At 39.8% G+C, this 16,553-nt stretch overlaps 1 protein-coding gene across 1 annotated transcript in view; it reads right to left on the bottom strand.

Moving 5' to 3' along the window:
* The window catches only part of COQ8A (coenzyme Q8A), a 34,020-nt gene extending 27,054 nt beyond the window's left edge, over positions 1-6,966 (bottom strand). The window contains exons 1-3 of the mRNA XM_085325804.1: positions 6,737-6,966; positions 3,990-4,400; positions 3,332-3,398 (exon numbers count right to left, since the gene is read on the bottom strand). Of these exons, the coding sequence (XP_085181930.1) occupies positions 3,332-3,398; positions 3,990-4,400; positions 6,737-6,913 (655 nt within the window). The 5' untranslated portion in view covers positions 6,914-6,966. The remainder of the gene's footprint in view (positions 1-3,331; positions 3,399-3,989; positions 4,401-6,736) is intronic.
* Positions 6,967-16,553: the final 9,587 nt, after the last annotated feature.

Here is a 16,553-nt window from a genome sequence, read left to right as displayed (position 1 = left end):
TCATTCCTCAGTTTTCAAATATTTTCTAAAAATTGTATACACATTATCTCTTGCATCATTTCTTTGAATAATGCCCAGGAAGGACTGACTCAAATCCAGTGAGTGCAAGAAGCAGCTAAGAGACATACAAACACTGCCTTTCCTTGTCACAATCTAAGAAGAAAACAGTCAACTTTAAGCCAAAGCTCACTAAGAACTTCAGAGCCATCAAAAAAAAAGGGGGGGGGGGAATGACACACCACAGTTCTTGCCATTAGCTAATGTTTTCCCAGTGAAAGGCACAGTCAGATTACTGTCTTCTCACCTCCTCCCACCTTAAAGGCTCTAACTGGACAGCCTCCCCCCCCCCATAAAGCCTCTCTACCCTTGATCAGTAAAACATTTATTTAGCTGTTCTCCTGGCAGACACTTATTCAACCTTTAAGCTGCTGTTCTGACTACAGAACACAAACGCACAAAGATCCAGGAGGCCTATCTGACAGGAGCTAACTAATGAGCTCTACAATATTTAGTCATACCGTAGCCTTCACAGAAAGCCACAGACCATAACCACTTCCCTAAGTACTTAGGGCCAAGTTCAGAAAGTGTTTTCAATTCATTGGAACTTCAGTAGGAACAGCAAGAATTCAAGTACTCCTAATAATCTCTCCCTTGAGCACTGAAGACACCAACTCATGCAGCAGAGCAGCTCCTGGTATCTCTCATAGTATTTGGAGTCTTAAAATGCTTTGTAGAGACATAATTTGGAAAAAAAAAGAAAAAAAAGACATTTCTTATCTGATAAGAGCCAGACAAGAAAAGTCCCACTATAATTAATTGATGCGGTTTCACAATTACATGACCCATAAGCAGGTCAGAAAAAGCACTCTAAATTTGGATCAAACAACATGCAGGAGCTGTTCCTAGCTATAAAATGGATCCTTCTTTCTCTATAGTTTTTAAAGGCTATCTAAAAGCCCATATCAATCTAGATCAAGATCTGACAATTAAGGGTTCCTTATTGATGGTCCTCCTATATGGGTGTCCACACTACTTTAGAACCTCCCATCCCAAAGTCTTCAAGCATGGCAATATTAGGCTTTTCAAAGTTTTTTGTTTTGTTTTAATTAAAAACCCTAACTATAGTCCACATCTGCTGTTTGTTAATCAGTGCACTGACATTACTTCTCCTTGCTGTTGCAACAAGAACTCAGAGGGAAGAAAACAAATGAGTGTCAACAAGAGACTGCAGAGACCAGAGATTCTGAACACCTCTCTCCATTTTTGCAACAAGACCTTCCCCTGAAAGTAGGTTGAGTACAACAGCCTTGTCTTGTCAACAATTTCAATCCTATGAAACAGAAATTGGAGAAGGGTCAAGACCAAAAACTGGATAAAAACTGATATGACAAAGGATACTGCTTATCAAGAATATCTTTCTTACTGTCCATTTTTGTTATTGTTACTTTTTTTATCCTGAGGCAGAAGATAGCAAGCTATATTCCCTCYCGAAGCACGAGTCAGCCCTTCCTCATGCAACAGTCTTGAATGTCAAAAGCTGGAGTGTACAGCCCCAGAATTGGAATTCAAAGTCCACAGAAAATATGGTCATCTGCCACTTCACATCCACCTGCTGTCAGCAAGCTGCAGATAAATCCAACAATTTGGAAAGTGACAGCTAAAAATGCTGCAACACATTTTCCATAAAAATCAAGGATGGATTAAGAGGGAGACTTGTATGCTAATGGAGCTTAAGAATAATAGTCAGATAAGTTTGAAAATGATGCCCTTGTTACTCCAAAAACAGATCATGACTCCTGGTTCTCTTTAAAGAATACTAAGCATGCCAAGAMGACAGCATCTACAACAAAGCCCAAGGTTAAAGAGGTTTGACAGGCATTAAAATGTTCTTCCTTATCACAAAACTCACTCACTATCTATTACTGCACTGCAAAGAAAAACAACAGTTCCTGTCCACAACTCCTCCTAGTGTGCACAACACTGACAAACACAGACACACACACAGGAAGAATAATTATTTTTTATAATGGTTGATCTGATATAATGAAATGCAAATGATTGCATTTGACAGGCTGTATATTTTTCTTTCCTCAGAGATCCATTGCACACGTGGCTATGATTCTCTTCTACAACACTTGACAGAGAAACACAAGACTAACATGCTACTTGTGAGAGACTGCTCACAGCCTAGTTAGGCTGCAATTATCTTAAAACACTGTGGTCACAAAAAAGCAATTTAGAGGCTACTCCCTGTACTGATCAAGTAAGTTAGACTAGCTCAACTGTGATCGTTTTTTTCCCCACTTGCAATGTGATACTTCCCTTTCTCTCAGGAACACGTAAACACGTCTTGGGATGTAAGACATTAGATAAGCACTAATTGTTAATATTATTGCAGATGTTTAGCTGTTCTATGACATGAGTCCCATTCTGCAAATAGAACTCTGCAGTCTAGGTTTCAACTACAGTTTCCTGCAAAGAGCTTACAATCTCAGACTTCACATTTTTCCTGTGAGAAAATGATTTATAAAAAATAGCTAAGTATATCAAACCTTGTCCATTATCATCTCTGTACTTTCAAATCAATACCAAAAGAACACATTCTATATTCAATTGCTATTCAGAGAAGTAACCCGGGAATATTTGAGAAAAATCATTTAAAAAGACTCAAGCTGCTCCAGCTGTACATGCTGACAACAGCAGCACGTTGCAAGGACTAGAAGGAAAATTTTCCCAATAAAACTGAATCGCATATACAGGACTGGGGCTTTTCTACAGACTGTAGAACAACCTGCACTCCTCTCTCCCCTCCCTTCCATACTCATTAAAGCAGCAGGATCCAGATGATGCATAGTTCTACTACACACTCCCAAATCATCTGCTCTATACTTTTAAGAGCAACTCTCATTTCAGAGCAGGAGTAGAAAAGCTAAGCTCCGGGAATACAATCAGCCAGTGGTCCCAAAAGAAAGACAAAAGAAAACACATGCCAGTTCCATGGTAGATGTTAAAGACAAGTARATTGCTGAATGCATCTGAAAGGCCAATTTGTCTATTTGGGTGGGAAATGTTTTGTTCTGCCATACTACTGCAGTAGCTGTTAGATACTAAAAAAAGTCAAAGTATACTATCACACTGAWTAAAAAATCCAAATCCATAAACAAATAAAGCTCTGAACCAAGTCATCCATTTATGGGAAAGCACTTTCTTATTAGCAAACTTAGTGAGAAAAGAGAACTAGTTAATGCTTCAAAAGAAGCACAGTCATAGTCAACCATTAATCAGTATGTGCAAGTCTAGTGACTTTGCAGATGCAGGCATGCTACCTTACCTCCAAAGTTGGCGAGTCTTCCAATCCGCGTGACAGGAACTTTGCGCTCTCGGGCCCGTTCACTGAGCTGCAGCAATAGGGGAGGAGGGATAAAGGAAAAGAAGCCATAGATGAGCTGGGCATAAGGTCAGATACCTACAAATTAAGAATGCAACTTCTAAAACACTTAAGGAGCAACTAGACTACTAGTTAAAGGGAACAAGCTTTCTAGGTCAAGAGAGACCTTTTAGGGCAATCCTCAAACCTCTGCAGCCTACAGCTGTCCACATCTGCCCAAAAATCTCACCCTGAAAACTGTTGTGAAATGCTGACCTGTCATTATCATAATAGTACAAGTCTTCACAGCTCAAAGAATGAAAGAAGAGTTCCTATTTGTATAAAGCTGAAGTCTAACCCTATGTATGCATTTTAAACATCCTCTCACATCAGARTATCTGATATACAGGGGGCAGGCATGAGAGAACAGCCTGAAAAAGAAAATGTTGAAAGAATAATCAGAGATCCAAGTTAAGGAGCACCGACACTCCTCTTTTGCCCCCACAAGCATGGAATAGTGAAAGTTTAATAAGGCAAGAGAAACACAGCAAGAGGTGAGGACAACCCAGTACAGAAAGCATAGTACTAAGAATCCTTACTAAAAACAAACACACACACATACCATCTGTTTGTAAGGTTTCTGCTCCGAACCTGTTTTGGCCTGTCTGGCTTTATCAATATCTTCAGCTGTTAGCCCACCAACTGAAGAATGGTCTTGGTGAAAAGCCCTGTTTTGTCCAAAGGCAGCAGCAAAAGGATTTCCAGGGTCCCTAAAGCCTCCAAATAACCTTGCATCCATTTTGGCAGGGAAAGGCTTCTGTCCCAGGCCTGAATCTCCAGTTTCGCCAACATTTCTAAAAGGTCCATTGGTAGTGTAAGAATAAGCAGGGCCCTCACCRCTGTGTTCATGGGGCTTGCCAGATGGAGCAGAGAAGTCCATTGAAGCATTTGATGGCTCTCGTGCTGAGAAGTCATAGTCTTTCCCAAAGTCATCTGTAAGATCAGTTAAGTTCTCCTGCTGTTTGCCTAGTTCCTGCAAACAATAATAGAAATATTTTAAGAACAGAATTAAAACCCAGTACATACCCACCTTGATCCTCAAAGGTGGGCATGCAGCTGGGTTGTCCTGCCTCTACAATGAGCAATTTATATAGAATCTGGCACCAGAGACATTCACAGCAGGGACAGAGAAAAAAAGGGAGAGACTAAGGACATCTGGAACCACAGACAGTCTTTCAACCACATTGATAGGACAAATTCATTAACAGCTTCTCAAATACGAGCAGCTGGAGATGACTTGTTCCATGCATACTGCCAGGAAGGGCCACTAATTCTAGAGATCACTACAAGCAGAACACTATCCAGAAGTAACAGGTGATAGGAGCTACAGAATAGCACGACATAACTTCTGCTGTCCCTCGTCATTACAGAGCTGCCCTCATTCTCAATGTTCAGTTCTTACCCATTGTGTGCTCCCTCCCCAACACTACCCCCAGTCATGCAATGTCACCACTTTTAAGCCACAAACTACCTAAAGTAAAACCAGATACCTAGCTATACACCAGTAAGCTCAGCCATCCATGGCCAATGACATTATCTCATCAATCAAGCAACAAACTATGGCAAGTTTTGTTGTCATCCAACAATCAAAGAAGTGCTAGAAGCAAGGAGAACAGTACCAAACACAGCAACAGTCAAGACAAGCCTCTCCTGAATGTCTTCTGTTCTGTCCTGACCTGCAACAGCTGCCCCACAAGCCCAGATATTTCCCATCACTTTTTGGCACAGGCAATACCAGAGCCAGCAGCAGAACATTAACTCCTATTTATTTGTTACTCTAGATATACCAATCACCCATCTCAGTAACAACAAAACTCTGGAAATACTGATAACCAGTAATGCCARTCAAAAGAATTAAGTCCTACTGTGGTCAGGCAAGCAGGCAGCATATTTCAGGCTCTGTTCTAAGTATTAATTATTTTTCCCCTCCTTGCAGAAAAAAGCAGAACGTAGCCCTTCCCGTTATGCAGCAGGTCTCATGCCATTCCGAACATCAAAATTACTTGCAGGATGGGGTGGGGGGAAAATCTCTCTGCATATGGGGACCACGGCCACAGCAACGACTGACAATTGGAAACAAGACGGCCTCTCTACTTCCATACTTCAATCTTTAAAAGCATGTCAGGCAGCCAAATATTTGCCACAGATCAAGAGACGAGAAATATATTCACTTACTATAAAAGCTTTCCTCTCTTCAAAACAGAGAAGTCTTGTAGCCCAGACTGCGGATTTCTTAAGAGGCCCTGCTTTGGCAGCAGCTTCTGCTACAACTCATTTACAGAATGCAATGAGAGTATTCTGCAGATGTATATGTAAGGATTTTCTCTTTTGCAGCGAAACATACACAGAAACAGAAAAACATTATCTCTTTCCGAGGATGCAAATGGAAGACAAAGGCAGATCAAAGTACTAACAAATATACTTACTGTGTTTTTCAGGTCAAAGCAATGGCAAGCTTAAACAGAATCAGATTACCATACAATCAGATTCTAGGGTTGAAACTAAAGGATACTACCATTATAGTCTAAATTTACAGCTCAGAATAAACCTCAAAACCTCACCTATTAATTTCTGTTTCAAGGCCWTAATTTATTTGTGCTACAGTATCTTTCTAAAGGACAACTGTTCTTTATTTAGTTAAGTTCCTTCCCTGAGACAAGCTCCAGATTTTCAGGAGATGGCAAGACAGCAAATGGGATGCTCTTATCCATACTCATGTCCGATACTCACACTGATAACAAAATTTCCATTTAAATAATGAAAAAAAAAATTTATTCCTTAGGTTCCCCCTTCAAAACCAGACTCTGCTATAAGTGATGAATATGCAAACACCTGATCCTGAGCCCTTCTGAAAAACGTCACACACACCAACTCCATAAAGGAAGAAGCTCTAAGCTAAAGCCAACTCACTCCAGAAAAGTTCGTTTTCTCAAAGGAGAGATAATCAAGAACTGAAGTTTGAAGGAGACTGTAAGTAACAAAGCCGCTGGCCAATCTTAACAAGACTATGATCTCTGACTACRTAAGGAAAACAAAGGACACTTCATTTTCAGCATGCCTTAAACAGTCAGAAATAGAAACTGATAGATTGCAAAGTGTTCCCTTCCTATTAGTGTCTGATCACCAAACACCTACTGCRCTCTATAAAGCTGGAGAATTTGCAACTTGTTCTAACATTTGTATTATTGACCTAGCATTTCATACAGCTAGGTTCACAAAGAGAGTTCCTAGCCACTCTCACAATACAAATTTCCTGAAGAAAAGTCAAAAAAAGACCTACTATACTGTATACGTACAAGGTTTCCTTACCTGCACTTTCCCCAAGGCAGAACTAAACTGTTCTTCAGCAGCGGCCTGCAGATTCTTTGCAATGGTAAAYGCATTGCCTCCAAGGAACGCCTGCTGAAGCTGTCCTGCTTGGGTTTCTAGGACTGCTTTACTGAGCTTTGTCAAGCCTCTCATAACCATGATGGCATCACCCGCCATGACTGATCTTTCTGTGCTGAAAGATAACAAGAGGGAAAAGGGGGGGGGAAAAAGTCATGAAACACAGCATTAAAGTTTGCAAGTAGTTTCAAGTCATCTGATAGCCAGTGGCATATCCCAGATAATCTCATCGCCCTTCAGGAATCATCCACTGTGGGAAATGCTGTTTGCAGTTCAGATAACACACTAGCCAGCTTGAACGACAGCTAGCTAGCTGACCTTACCAGGCAACATGAGAACTCCTCTTATGACCATGTATTAGTTTGGAGTGTATTCCAGAGCTTTTCATGAATATTCAAATTATTATTGACAAGGGGAAGCAAAGACAGGTAGATCTCAATAAGGCTGCAAAAGTGGTCCTAACCTCTTCCCAATATTTAGAAAAGATGAAATGTATTAGCATTCGACCTTTGATTACCAGTCCTTGAAACACTTCTTCCTACTTGAGACACCTTGTCTCAGATTTRTAACAGTTTCTACAATTTCAGTGTCTTCAATTACAAACTGAGCATTATAGRATGCAGAAGAGAATGTTTTTGATATGAACAAGTTCAGCTGACCACTTTCAGCACAGCCTAGAACTAAATTCAGGCTCAGGACACCAGCTCTCCTATAGTACTTTGGTTCAAGTAAAATAAAACTAGGAGTTTCTTGTTCCAAGGAGAACTCTCTCTAAGAAAAAAAGGCCCATAGATATGAAGTAAATACAGCAGATGCACACAAACTGTGCTGGGGTGCCAAAACCATGTTCCCAGGGAGATGGTTTTATCTGTTTATTTTCTCTCACACATCTTTAAAGCACTCCCACATCTTTAAAAACACAGCTACAACAATTCAATGTAGACTTCTCAGTAGTCTGAGAGGGTCGCAGTTCCAGGGCTGGTTCAGTCACCTACACTCCCACCTTTTCTGACAGAAGATGGAGCCACATAGTTTGCACAAGATGCTGATTAAAGCTCAACCTCACCTGTGGATTTTCTTTGCAGTGATCTGGAAGCAGAGGTGGGGAGGAGCTGACCGCAGTGGCTCAGAGCACTACCAGGGCCATGTATTAAACTGTTATCAAAAGTAGGTGCACAGGCACCATTTCACTTTTAGAAGATATTCCATCAACACCCACAAATGCACAACTGTAACTGTTAATACACTGAAGTGATTCAAGTGGTTCAGAGTCAACAGCACACATGGCATTACGCCTTATTGCAAACAAGCGATTGGATCCAGTTACCACTGCAGGAAATACAAAGCCTGTCTTTCAAATAAAGATCACTGTTATCAGTCACACAAGTATAGATTACCATATCCAAAGTTCAGGACATATACAATTTTACAGCAGTCGCTAAATAGTATATTTCTGAAACACACTTATGTAAACAATGGTTAAATCTTGGTTACTGGAGTCTTTGTTCAACACCTGTTAATCACTGATYAAAATCAGGAACAATTATTGTAGCCAGGAAGTGAGTATTATACATTACATGCTTTAAGTATGGTCTTCAGAAGGACAGCCAAGTGTTAGTAACATTACCTGGGTTTAATGGATTAGCTGTAAAAACACAAAATCAAGTCTATCTAGGCCATCGTTCTGTGGTTATCTTTACAAAACCTGCCTACATGCTYCTTACCCATAAGAAGTGTTACTTCTGATTTTCTCCAGAGTTTAGTCACTAAGGCTGGATTTCATGTTGCATAATACACTTTTAAGTTTAAATGTTGTTTGTCAGGTATGGTGATCTACTCTGCCAACAAGTGTTTCTCCCGCCACATCCTTACACTGAACATTCCCACACAGTTCTCACCCAAAGCATCTGCAGGTGATGCCTGTGATTCAGTGCTATAAAAAGTAGTTAGCCAACAGCACATTACTGTCCTATCTGAAATGAGACCTTTTAAAGGCTGTTTCTACTGATAAGCTCTTTCTTTTTTCAAATAGTCTCATATGCTAGGAGCATAGAAAGGATTGAACAAAAACCACATGAACCTACCCGCTCCCACAAGAAGGGCAACAAAAGATAATGCAATATAGATCAAGGTATACTAGGACAACGTGCACACACACAGAAAAAAAAATCCCTTTTTACATGGATTCTTTCTAACCAGCAATGCTARAACCATATCCATCCTTTCACCCAAAGGAGAGCTGAAGGGCTTATTTTGAATTGAATTTTATTCCAGAAGATTTATTAAAAACGTGTACTATATCATAACTGTCAATAGAGAAGCTAATGCAACCACAAATGGAAAACACACATTGCTCAGTGTGCGCTCAACCCCACATTGCTAAATATATCAATGAGCAAAGAGGACCAATTCCCTTTTACAGGTTTAAGATCATTACAGGTTAAAATCATTGCTGCTGATGTTCTGCTGACTTCCATGCTATCATTATCACTTTCTCCAGCACGCATGGTATGTAGTGGTTATAACCATGAAGTGTTTTGTTAGCTCAGAAGCATCAGAAACACATTCCTATGCTGCATTGGAAAAAGGACAGGTTATTGTAATAGGCCACTCCACCCAGCACTTCTTTACCTGCAGAAGAGACCAGTGAACTCCTCTGCAATGCAGTAGGAGAGGTATGTCCCACAGGCTTTATAATAATTTATCACTCCTCATCCCCCCCCCCCACAATCTTTTTCAGGTACTAACCATATCAGAAATAATCACCAAACGAAGTCCATGACTCCATTCTGAGGTAAAGTCCCTTGCAAGATAGGCAGATTTCCCTCTACAATAAGGCCCCTGCACACATCAGTATGTCAAGGGTACAAAGGGATTTACCCACACAGGGGTAAATCAGACATAAGGTCCTCTTGCTTGACTGTAGGCGGTGATTCTCACACCTGAACGTTCTGGTATTCTGCAAAAGCCACAAAGCAAGACTCAGATCCTGCTCTAGCGAGTTAATGCTCTCACTCAGAAGTTTGAAATGTGTTTTTATTTGCAGATTCTTAAAATTGTGTTCTGGCAGAAAGACAGGCCTGTGTAGCAAAGACAAGCCTACAGGTTACTGACTTGTTGTTTTCAGTGATCTTTCACAGACAGTATACAAGTAGCTCGCAGAGGACAAATTGAAACCACTGCTTGAACACAATTAAACACAAAGCATAGTTCAGTAAAAACTTCATAGGTCACATCCAGAGAGAGTAACCAACAAATAAAGGCCGAGGAGGAGCATATTTTCCTCCAGCTTTAATGTAAGTACATTTGTAATACTCCAGCTTTAATGTAAGTACATTTGTAAGCCACATCCTCCAATTCTTCATCCTTTGCATATTAAATGCTTGCCATTAATAAAGCCAAGTCAAGAAAAAGCAGAGGAAAAGAAAATAACCATGCTGCAATGATTAATCCTTTAGCCATAGACATCAGGAGCAAGAAAACATTCAGCTAACATCTGTACCCATCATTATGCACTATGAAAACGAGAGTTCGGAAGTGCAATCAGAACTGAATTCTACTATATCGCAGGCCTTTTYCTCACTGGAGAAAATTCCAGGATATCTAATTTCGTAGACGTCATATTCAGTAGGACACAATGCTTTCCATGTCCTTTCCAGGAAAATTAACCAGAGATTAATGAGGTTATCACACACACAGAAGGTGGAAAAAAAAAACCACACATTAGATAAGCAAGAAGGGAAAAAGTGTACAAAAAACCAAAAGAATCAATAGAATTATCTTTTTTCTTCAGTGAAAAGGTGATGAGCACAAACAAGGACAAGAGACAAGAAAAACGAAAGATAGAAAAACATGTATTTCTGAGGTAGAAGGTTGGTACCTTAACTCCCAACAACACATGCACGTTAACATCCACTTCAGACAACAGGCAAGGGAATTGCTTCCATTGCAAGTTCCATTCATGCTATTACTAATTCAATACATATTGTAAGCAAGATCTACCAAAAACTGATTCAAGGAGTGGTTTCAGCCAGCACTGGTCCAAGTCCAGAAAGGGTGTATTATAGTTAACTTGTCTCCTGAGGAMTCATTATCTAGTGCCGGCAGAGATTAGCACGCTTTCTATACAGAGTACTGACAAGTTGGTCACGTCCATACAAACTGTCAGAACGTCTGACAACGCAGCTTGAAGAGGGTCGACAAGCATCAACCACGAATATTTCCCAAATATAGGCAGAGTCACAGTGTTTGTYCAGTGTTTGTTTCACAGCTGAATGAACCTGCAGAAAACATCCCACACCTTTCAGTATGAGGAAGGCAATATATCACTGAGAAAGTTAGAACCAAGTTATCCATGGACATAGAATGAGATTCACACAGCAGACGGAGAGGCTGATGTGGGGTGCATGCCACATGAGTAGGTAACCTGTCTCCAACGTCAAACCAGACTTTGAACCCTGTTGTAATGACACAAAACTAAAACCAAGTATTGCAAGCTGCCTGGATTGCTTTTTTGTACAGCAACTGTCTGCCTCAAAAGCCACCATCTCCTAGTGAGTAAGAGCAGTGTATTTTCTTCTTTCTTCAACATACCACACAACTAGATGGAAGGCTTAAGAGAGTACAGCAAGATACTCAGTAGCATATCAAAGGCCAAGCACCGAAGTGGAAAAAAAATCCAGAACAAAAAAAATAAAAACTCATCAAAAACGGGTAACATAAAACTCAGAATTCTTATATTTAGTGATGTCAAAAATATGTTCCTCCTTTCATTCCCCTTCTTTCCCACATGCTAGCATGTATGCACACATCAGTTTCTGACTCCATTTACTTTAACCACATGYTTCACCAAAAATATTATATACATATATATAATATATAAAGATATATAATTGTGTGTGTATATATCTATCTATATACATAAAAATACATAAAAAAGAGACTTCTTATTCCTCAGAGAGGTGTTGGGGGGGGGGGGGGAGATTTCTGTGCATCAGAATACAGCCTCTCTCAAAGTGATCACTTCCTTAGCATCAACAGTTTGCTATCTGCACCAGAAAGAAGCCCTTCTACTGTTGAAGGGGGGAAAGAAAACAAACAAAAAACTGTCTGCTCACTTCACACCCACCTATCTCATAAACAGCACRGTATTGCAGTAGCCCACATTCCTCCCTCAGGTCTCTGGATAGTTTTACTCATCTTCTTTACCTCCATTTTTTCTTTTAAAGAAGTGATCCAAAATGAAAAATATTAGACTGGACAGACAGTAAGGCAGATAACTGAAGCAATCTCCATGCCTTTTTTCCCCGCCTCCTGCCTGTTGTTCAGATTCAGCTAAGGTAACAGTGATTGTGATAATGGACAAGGACTACAAGCCTGGAATCAGCATTGGGGCGACTGTGGCAACAGYGTAAATAYGARATTAAAAAGAATAAATCACCACAAATAAGGTCACAGATGACCATATAGTCAATATTTGTTCCATGACCACAAATCCAAAGTAGCAGACTATAACTTCAAAATAAGTATTATTCATCAATTWTACTCATCCTTTCCAGATTTTCCTTCTTTCTTATTACACATGTTGTCATGTCAATCCTTTCACGTGATCCTTTCACTCATGACCTTTTTCAGTTCCATCACATACATCCACACCAGCCCCCTTTAACAGATTACCAAGCCCTTGCCTAGTCATATTTTCATTAACTGGATTCCTTGGGCCACAACTAACCCAAAATTCAACTAACCAGGGCACAGAACAAAAAACATTTTAAAAGAAAAGAGTTACCTCCACCCTTTAGATTGAACCAAAAATCTCCTACTTAGCTTACCCTTCACTCTACAGACWCACACAATCTGTTTAAAGATCTGACCAACAACAGAATTAAGTACTCCTGTGTTTGAATCCAAACTATGGCGCAGGATTCAAGTCCCCTTAAATTGAATTAGTCTCTGAAAGCAGTTTTAGAAACACTCTTGCACAAATAAAAGTTTGCCCATGGCATTTAAAATCAAAACAGCTTCCAAAGGCATGCAGCACTTGTTTACACTCTATTAATTGTAACAGCTGTACATGCACTAATAGAAGTGGGCTGCTTGGCAGACAAATGCATCTTCCTCCCCAAAATTCAGAAGGCCTAGCAGCCATTTTTGGTGAATGATAGCCAGTTCAGAACCCAGCATGACCAGTTTTCCCCATAAATGGCTTGACACGCATCATAAGGGGGAAAAAAAAGAGAAAGAAAAAAAAACTTGCACATTTTAAAAGCAAGCATAGAATCTGCTTTATTTTAGGCACAGATATATCAATGGAAAGTGACTGTTCTAGACTGATGGCTCTATATAATTCTTTCTGGTGAGGTCAGACATTGTCTGGGGACATGCAAAAGCAGAGTCATAGCCCACGTGCCTGGAATTAATAGAACCTCTTTCTATYCTGGTCATGGATCTAGAAATAATTCACTCACAATTAAGATCCTAGTGAGAGCTTGCATTCCCTTTATTACAGGCCACTTCCTCTATTGACACATCTTGACACAAAATCCTAACAATTTCTGTCAGGCATWATTTGGAGCTAGGTCTGATGCAATCATTTTGATTTCAAGACTGCCGCTCACTCATTTTTTCCCCAAATGGGTTCTGTTCCAGGAAAACAAGTATTTGACATAGAGGGGGCAAAAAGTTCAATTTCCCTTATTTGGGGGCCTTTAAAAATATACTATTTATACAAAGAAAGATTTAGGCCATTTTCACGCTTTTTCTCTGACACTATTACACGTAGGCTGTGCTGATACTGGCTTRGCTTTGACCGGATAGCTCTCCAGTGTGGGAGATATCAAACCACTACCTGCAGTCCATTATCTTTCTTTTCACAAAGGTGAGCTTCTGCATGTAGAAAGTGACTCATTTTATTTCACTAGCTTTTGATACTGGGATTATGAGACTATTTCTTCCACTTTCCATTTCAACCAATGYCAAGTTTTCAGAAGTACTTACAGTCCCCAATTATTCCAGAATTAAAGTAGTACAGACAAAAGCAGCAGATCTTTCACTAGCAGTTCCACTAGTGGACAAGTCAAGGGCTTTGCCAAGCTACCAGCTAGCTGTACCAGCAATTTAATTTCACAAATATCTAARTTCATCCTTACTGATTGTACTAAGGGCTTCTGTGGGCCATCTGCCCATTCCTCTTATCCATAGCTAACTTTGTTCCAGTTACACAAAACTGGAAACAGCGTTAGCTAGAATGCTTACTTTAACGTAACACTGCTAATTAGAAAAGATACTTCCATCTGAAATTGCACTTATATACAGCACCTAACACCATCTCTGTATTATTCATGTTACAAATACRAGAGGGAAGAGGAATAAGTTTTTTTTCCCCTCAGTTTATTCATGCAGCAACACCTAGAGTAAGCCATTTCACTGCATCACCCATATGGCTCCATACCAACGGGCACAAGCGTAACTTTAATCATGTGAATGATCTTGATAAGTTTTGTGACTGAAGTTACTTCCTGTGTGTCAATCTTTCATCTACAATCAGGAAAACAGTATATCAAAAACAAGATAAAATAGGACCACAAGATGCACAGATTAACATGAGATTCAGGCAGGCCTTGTATTTGAAACATAGTTAAAGAGAGCTACTAAAAGCTGAACCTATAAGTTTGTTTGGATTTATGGTAAGCTTACACAAAAGCACCATTCACACAGTTAACAAGGTCCAAGGCTTTCCTCTATGAATGTTAACATAGAACTAAAAATTACTTTAAAAGACAAGTTTCCACAATACCACATGCAACCCCAACCATCAGAATTTATAAGACGTTTACACTAAAGCTCTACTTTAGATCAATTCTAAAAGTTCTGTTCAAACAAAGCTAATATAACAAACATCTCCCTTGACATTTCCAGATAAGCGCTACATTCTCATAGTATTGCAGAAAAGACCACAAAAGCTTAGTCACTCATCTGCTATAAGCAGGGAGCTGCACATCTCCACAGTATTAAGCTCTGCACACGTAACCAACAGAACTTCCCAATGATCTCATGTGATGAATTGGAATACAAAGTGTAAACGAGGCAGGTTATCAGTTGGCAGGTGYGGAGCTGTTGGCAATTTTTTTGGCATACACTGTTATGCTGTAATTGTTTTGATTGGGAGTTTTATCTTTCTGAAAGCCCAGAGTCCAATYTGAAAATTAGACTGATAAAAAGCTGTTTCAAATAAGTGAAGATAAGATTCAAAGGCACCATGATTTAAGACAACATTCTTGACAAAACAGGAGCTTTTCCTGTTGCATTTAAACATGAATCACTTTTCACTGGTAGATATCAAAGAACTAGAGAAAGGAGATCAATATTATTTTTTAGAGGAAGAGAGCAATTAATTTGTCCAAGATTATCCAGCATGTCAGTTACAGAATGGTTTTACAGCTCTCTCCTGAGTACATTAATCCTTATAGCATACAGCCTGTCTCTCAGAGCCTTTTAGATCTCCATCTCTGTAGATCAAAAACAARCTAAGGAGTTGGCCACTTTGCTGACCACCTTAATAGCATACTGTTAATAGAAGTATCTAAATGATCAAATGCTGCATGAGCAGACATTTTGAGTCAGAACTCTTCTAATTATAAACTTCTGGAAAACTAAACATAACCTGGACTTGTAACCATCCTATTCATCTGTCTTTCCTTTGGTGTAAGAAAGTATTTTCCCTGTTATCCTTTTCATACACAGAGGCAGGGCCACACACATTTTGTCCCGAGTCACTACTCTGGGTGAGTGACCATGCACATTTCTCACTGTGGAAAACACATTCTCTGCTCACGTGGTGGGCAGAACCCTCCCGTTATCATTGTGAACMACAGGTCACACACACAGCCTCCCACCATTGATCCTGGAGGCGGGCATATCTATAGAGATGCCATGCCTTTCAACCTTGCCCTGGAACCTAGGGTGAAGCTCCAATATAGTAGCTTACAACACACGAGTCTATTCATAGCCTCCCTAACATACCAGTGTCCTAGCTACGGGAGCTTTCCTGCTCTGGCTGTGCCAAAACGTCTCCTGTAAGAACACGAAAAATAGGATGCAAGAAGAGGATGTACCAGTAGGCAAAAAAAGACTACTTTAAGAAGCCACAGACCAAGATGGGTTGTAAAACTACAACCACAGTGTCTGAGAGAACATAGACTATCAGAGTCTACAGTTCCTATATTCCAGCTCTGTCTCAGATCTCAGACAAGTTCTTTGCTTCAGTTCCTGCTTTTCATACATAGGAGTATCTTCAATACCAGGGTATATAAAGCTCACTATTCTTCTTTTCCCCCCATAACCTACAACTAGGTCTCATCTGCAAGCTCTCATACCTAATACAGAACCTAAAAGTCTACAGTTACTTATGTTATCTTGGAATGCATTCTGTAAAGTCGTATTCTATATAAAGCAGAATCTAAACATTGTTCTTTCAAACTAAGAGTACCAAAACTTTACACAACGTAAACAGGTACATTTGGAAATCTCACATTTCCCATACTGGCTTCTGAATGACTACATTCCAAAAAGCTTTGCTATGTTACATAAAATTGTACGTTTAATTCTATGCTTACTGTTTTTAGAAAAGTCCTCCAAAAGAGGCACTCATTTCACTCACAGCTTACTAACCAACCGTTCCTTCTTCCATCTTTTTCCCAGTCCTGATTGACAATATTGAACCAAGAGGTTAAAGTATTCA

The sequence above is a fragment of the Rhea americana genome, unplaced genomic scaffold (assembly GCF_003343005.1).
Source record: "Rhea americana isolate MKP2758 unplaced genomic scaffold, rheAme1 scaffold_123, whole genome shotgun sequence".
Taxonomy (NCBI): domain Eukaryota; kingdom Metazoa; phylum Chordata; class Aves; order Rheiformes; family Rheidae; genus Rhea; species Rhea americana.
The sequence above is the reverse complement of the archived record's forward strand: the minus strand, read 5'-3'. Positions and strand labels throughout refer to the sequence as shown.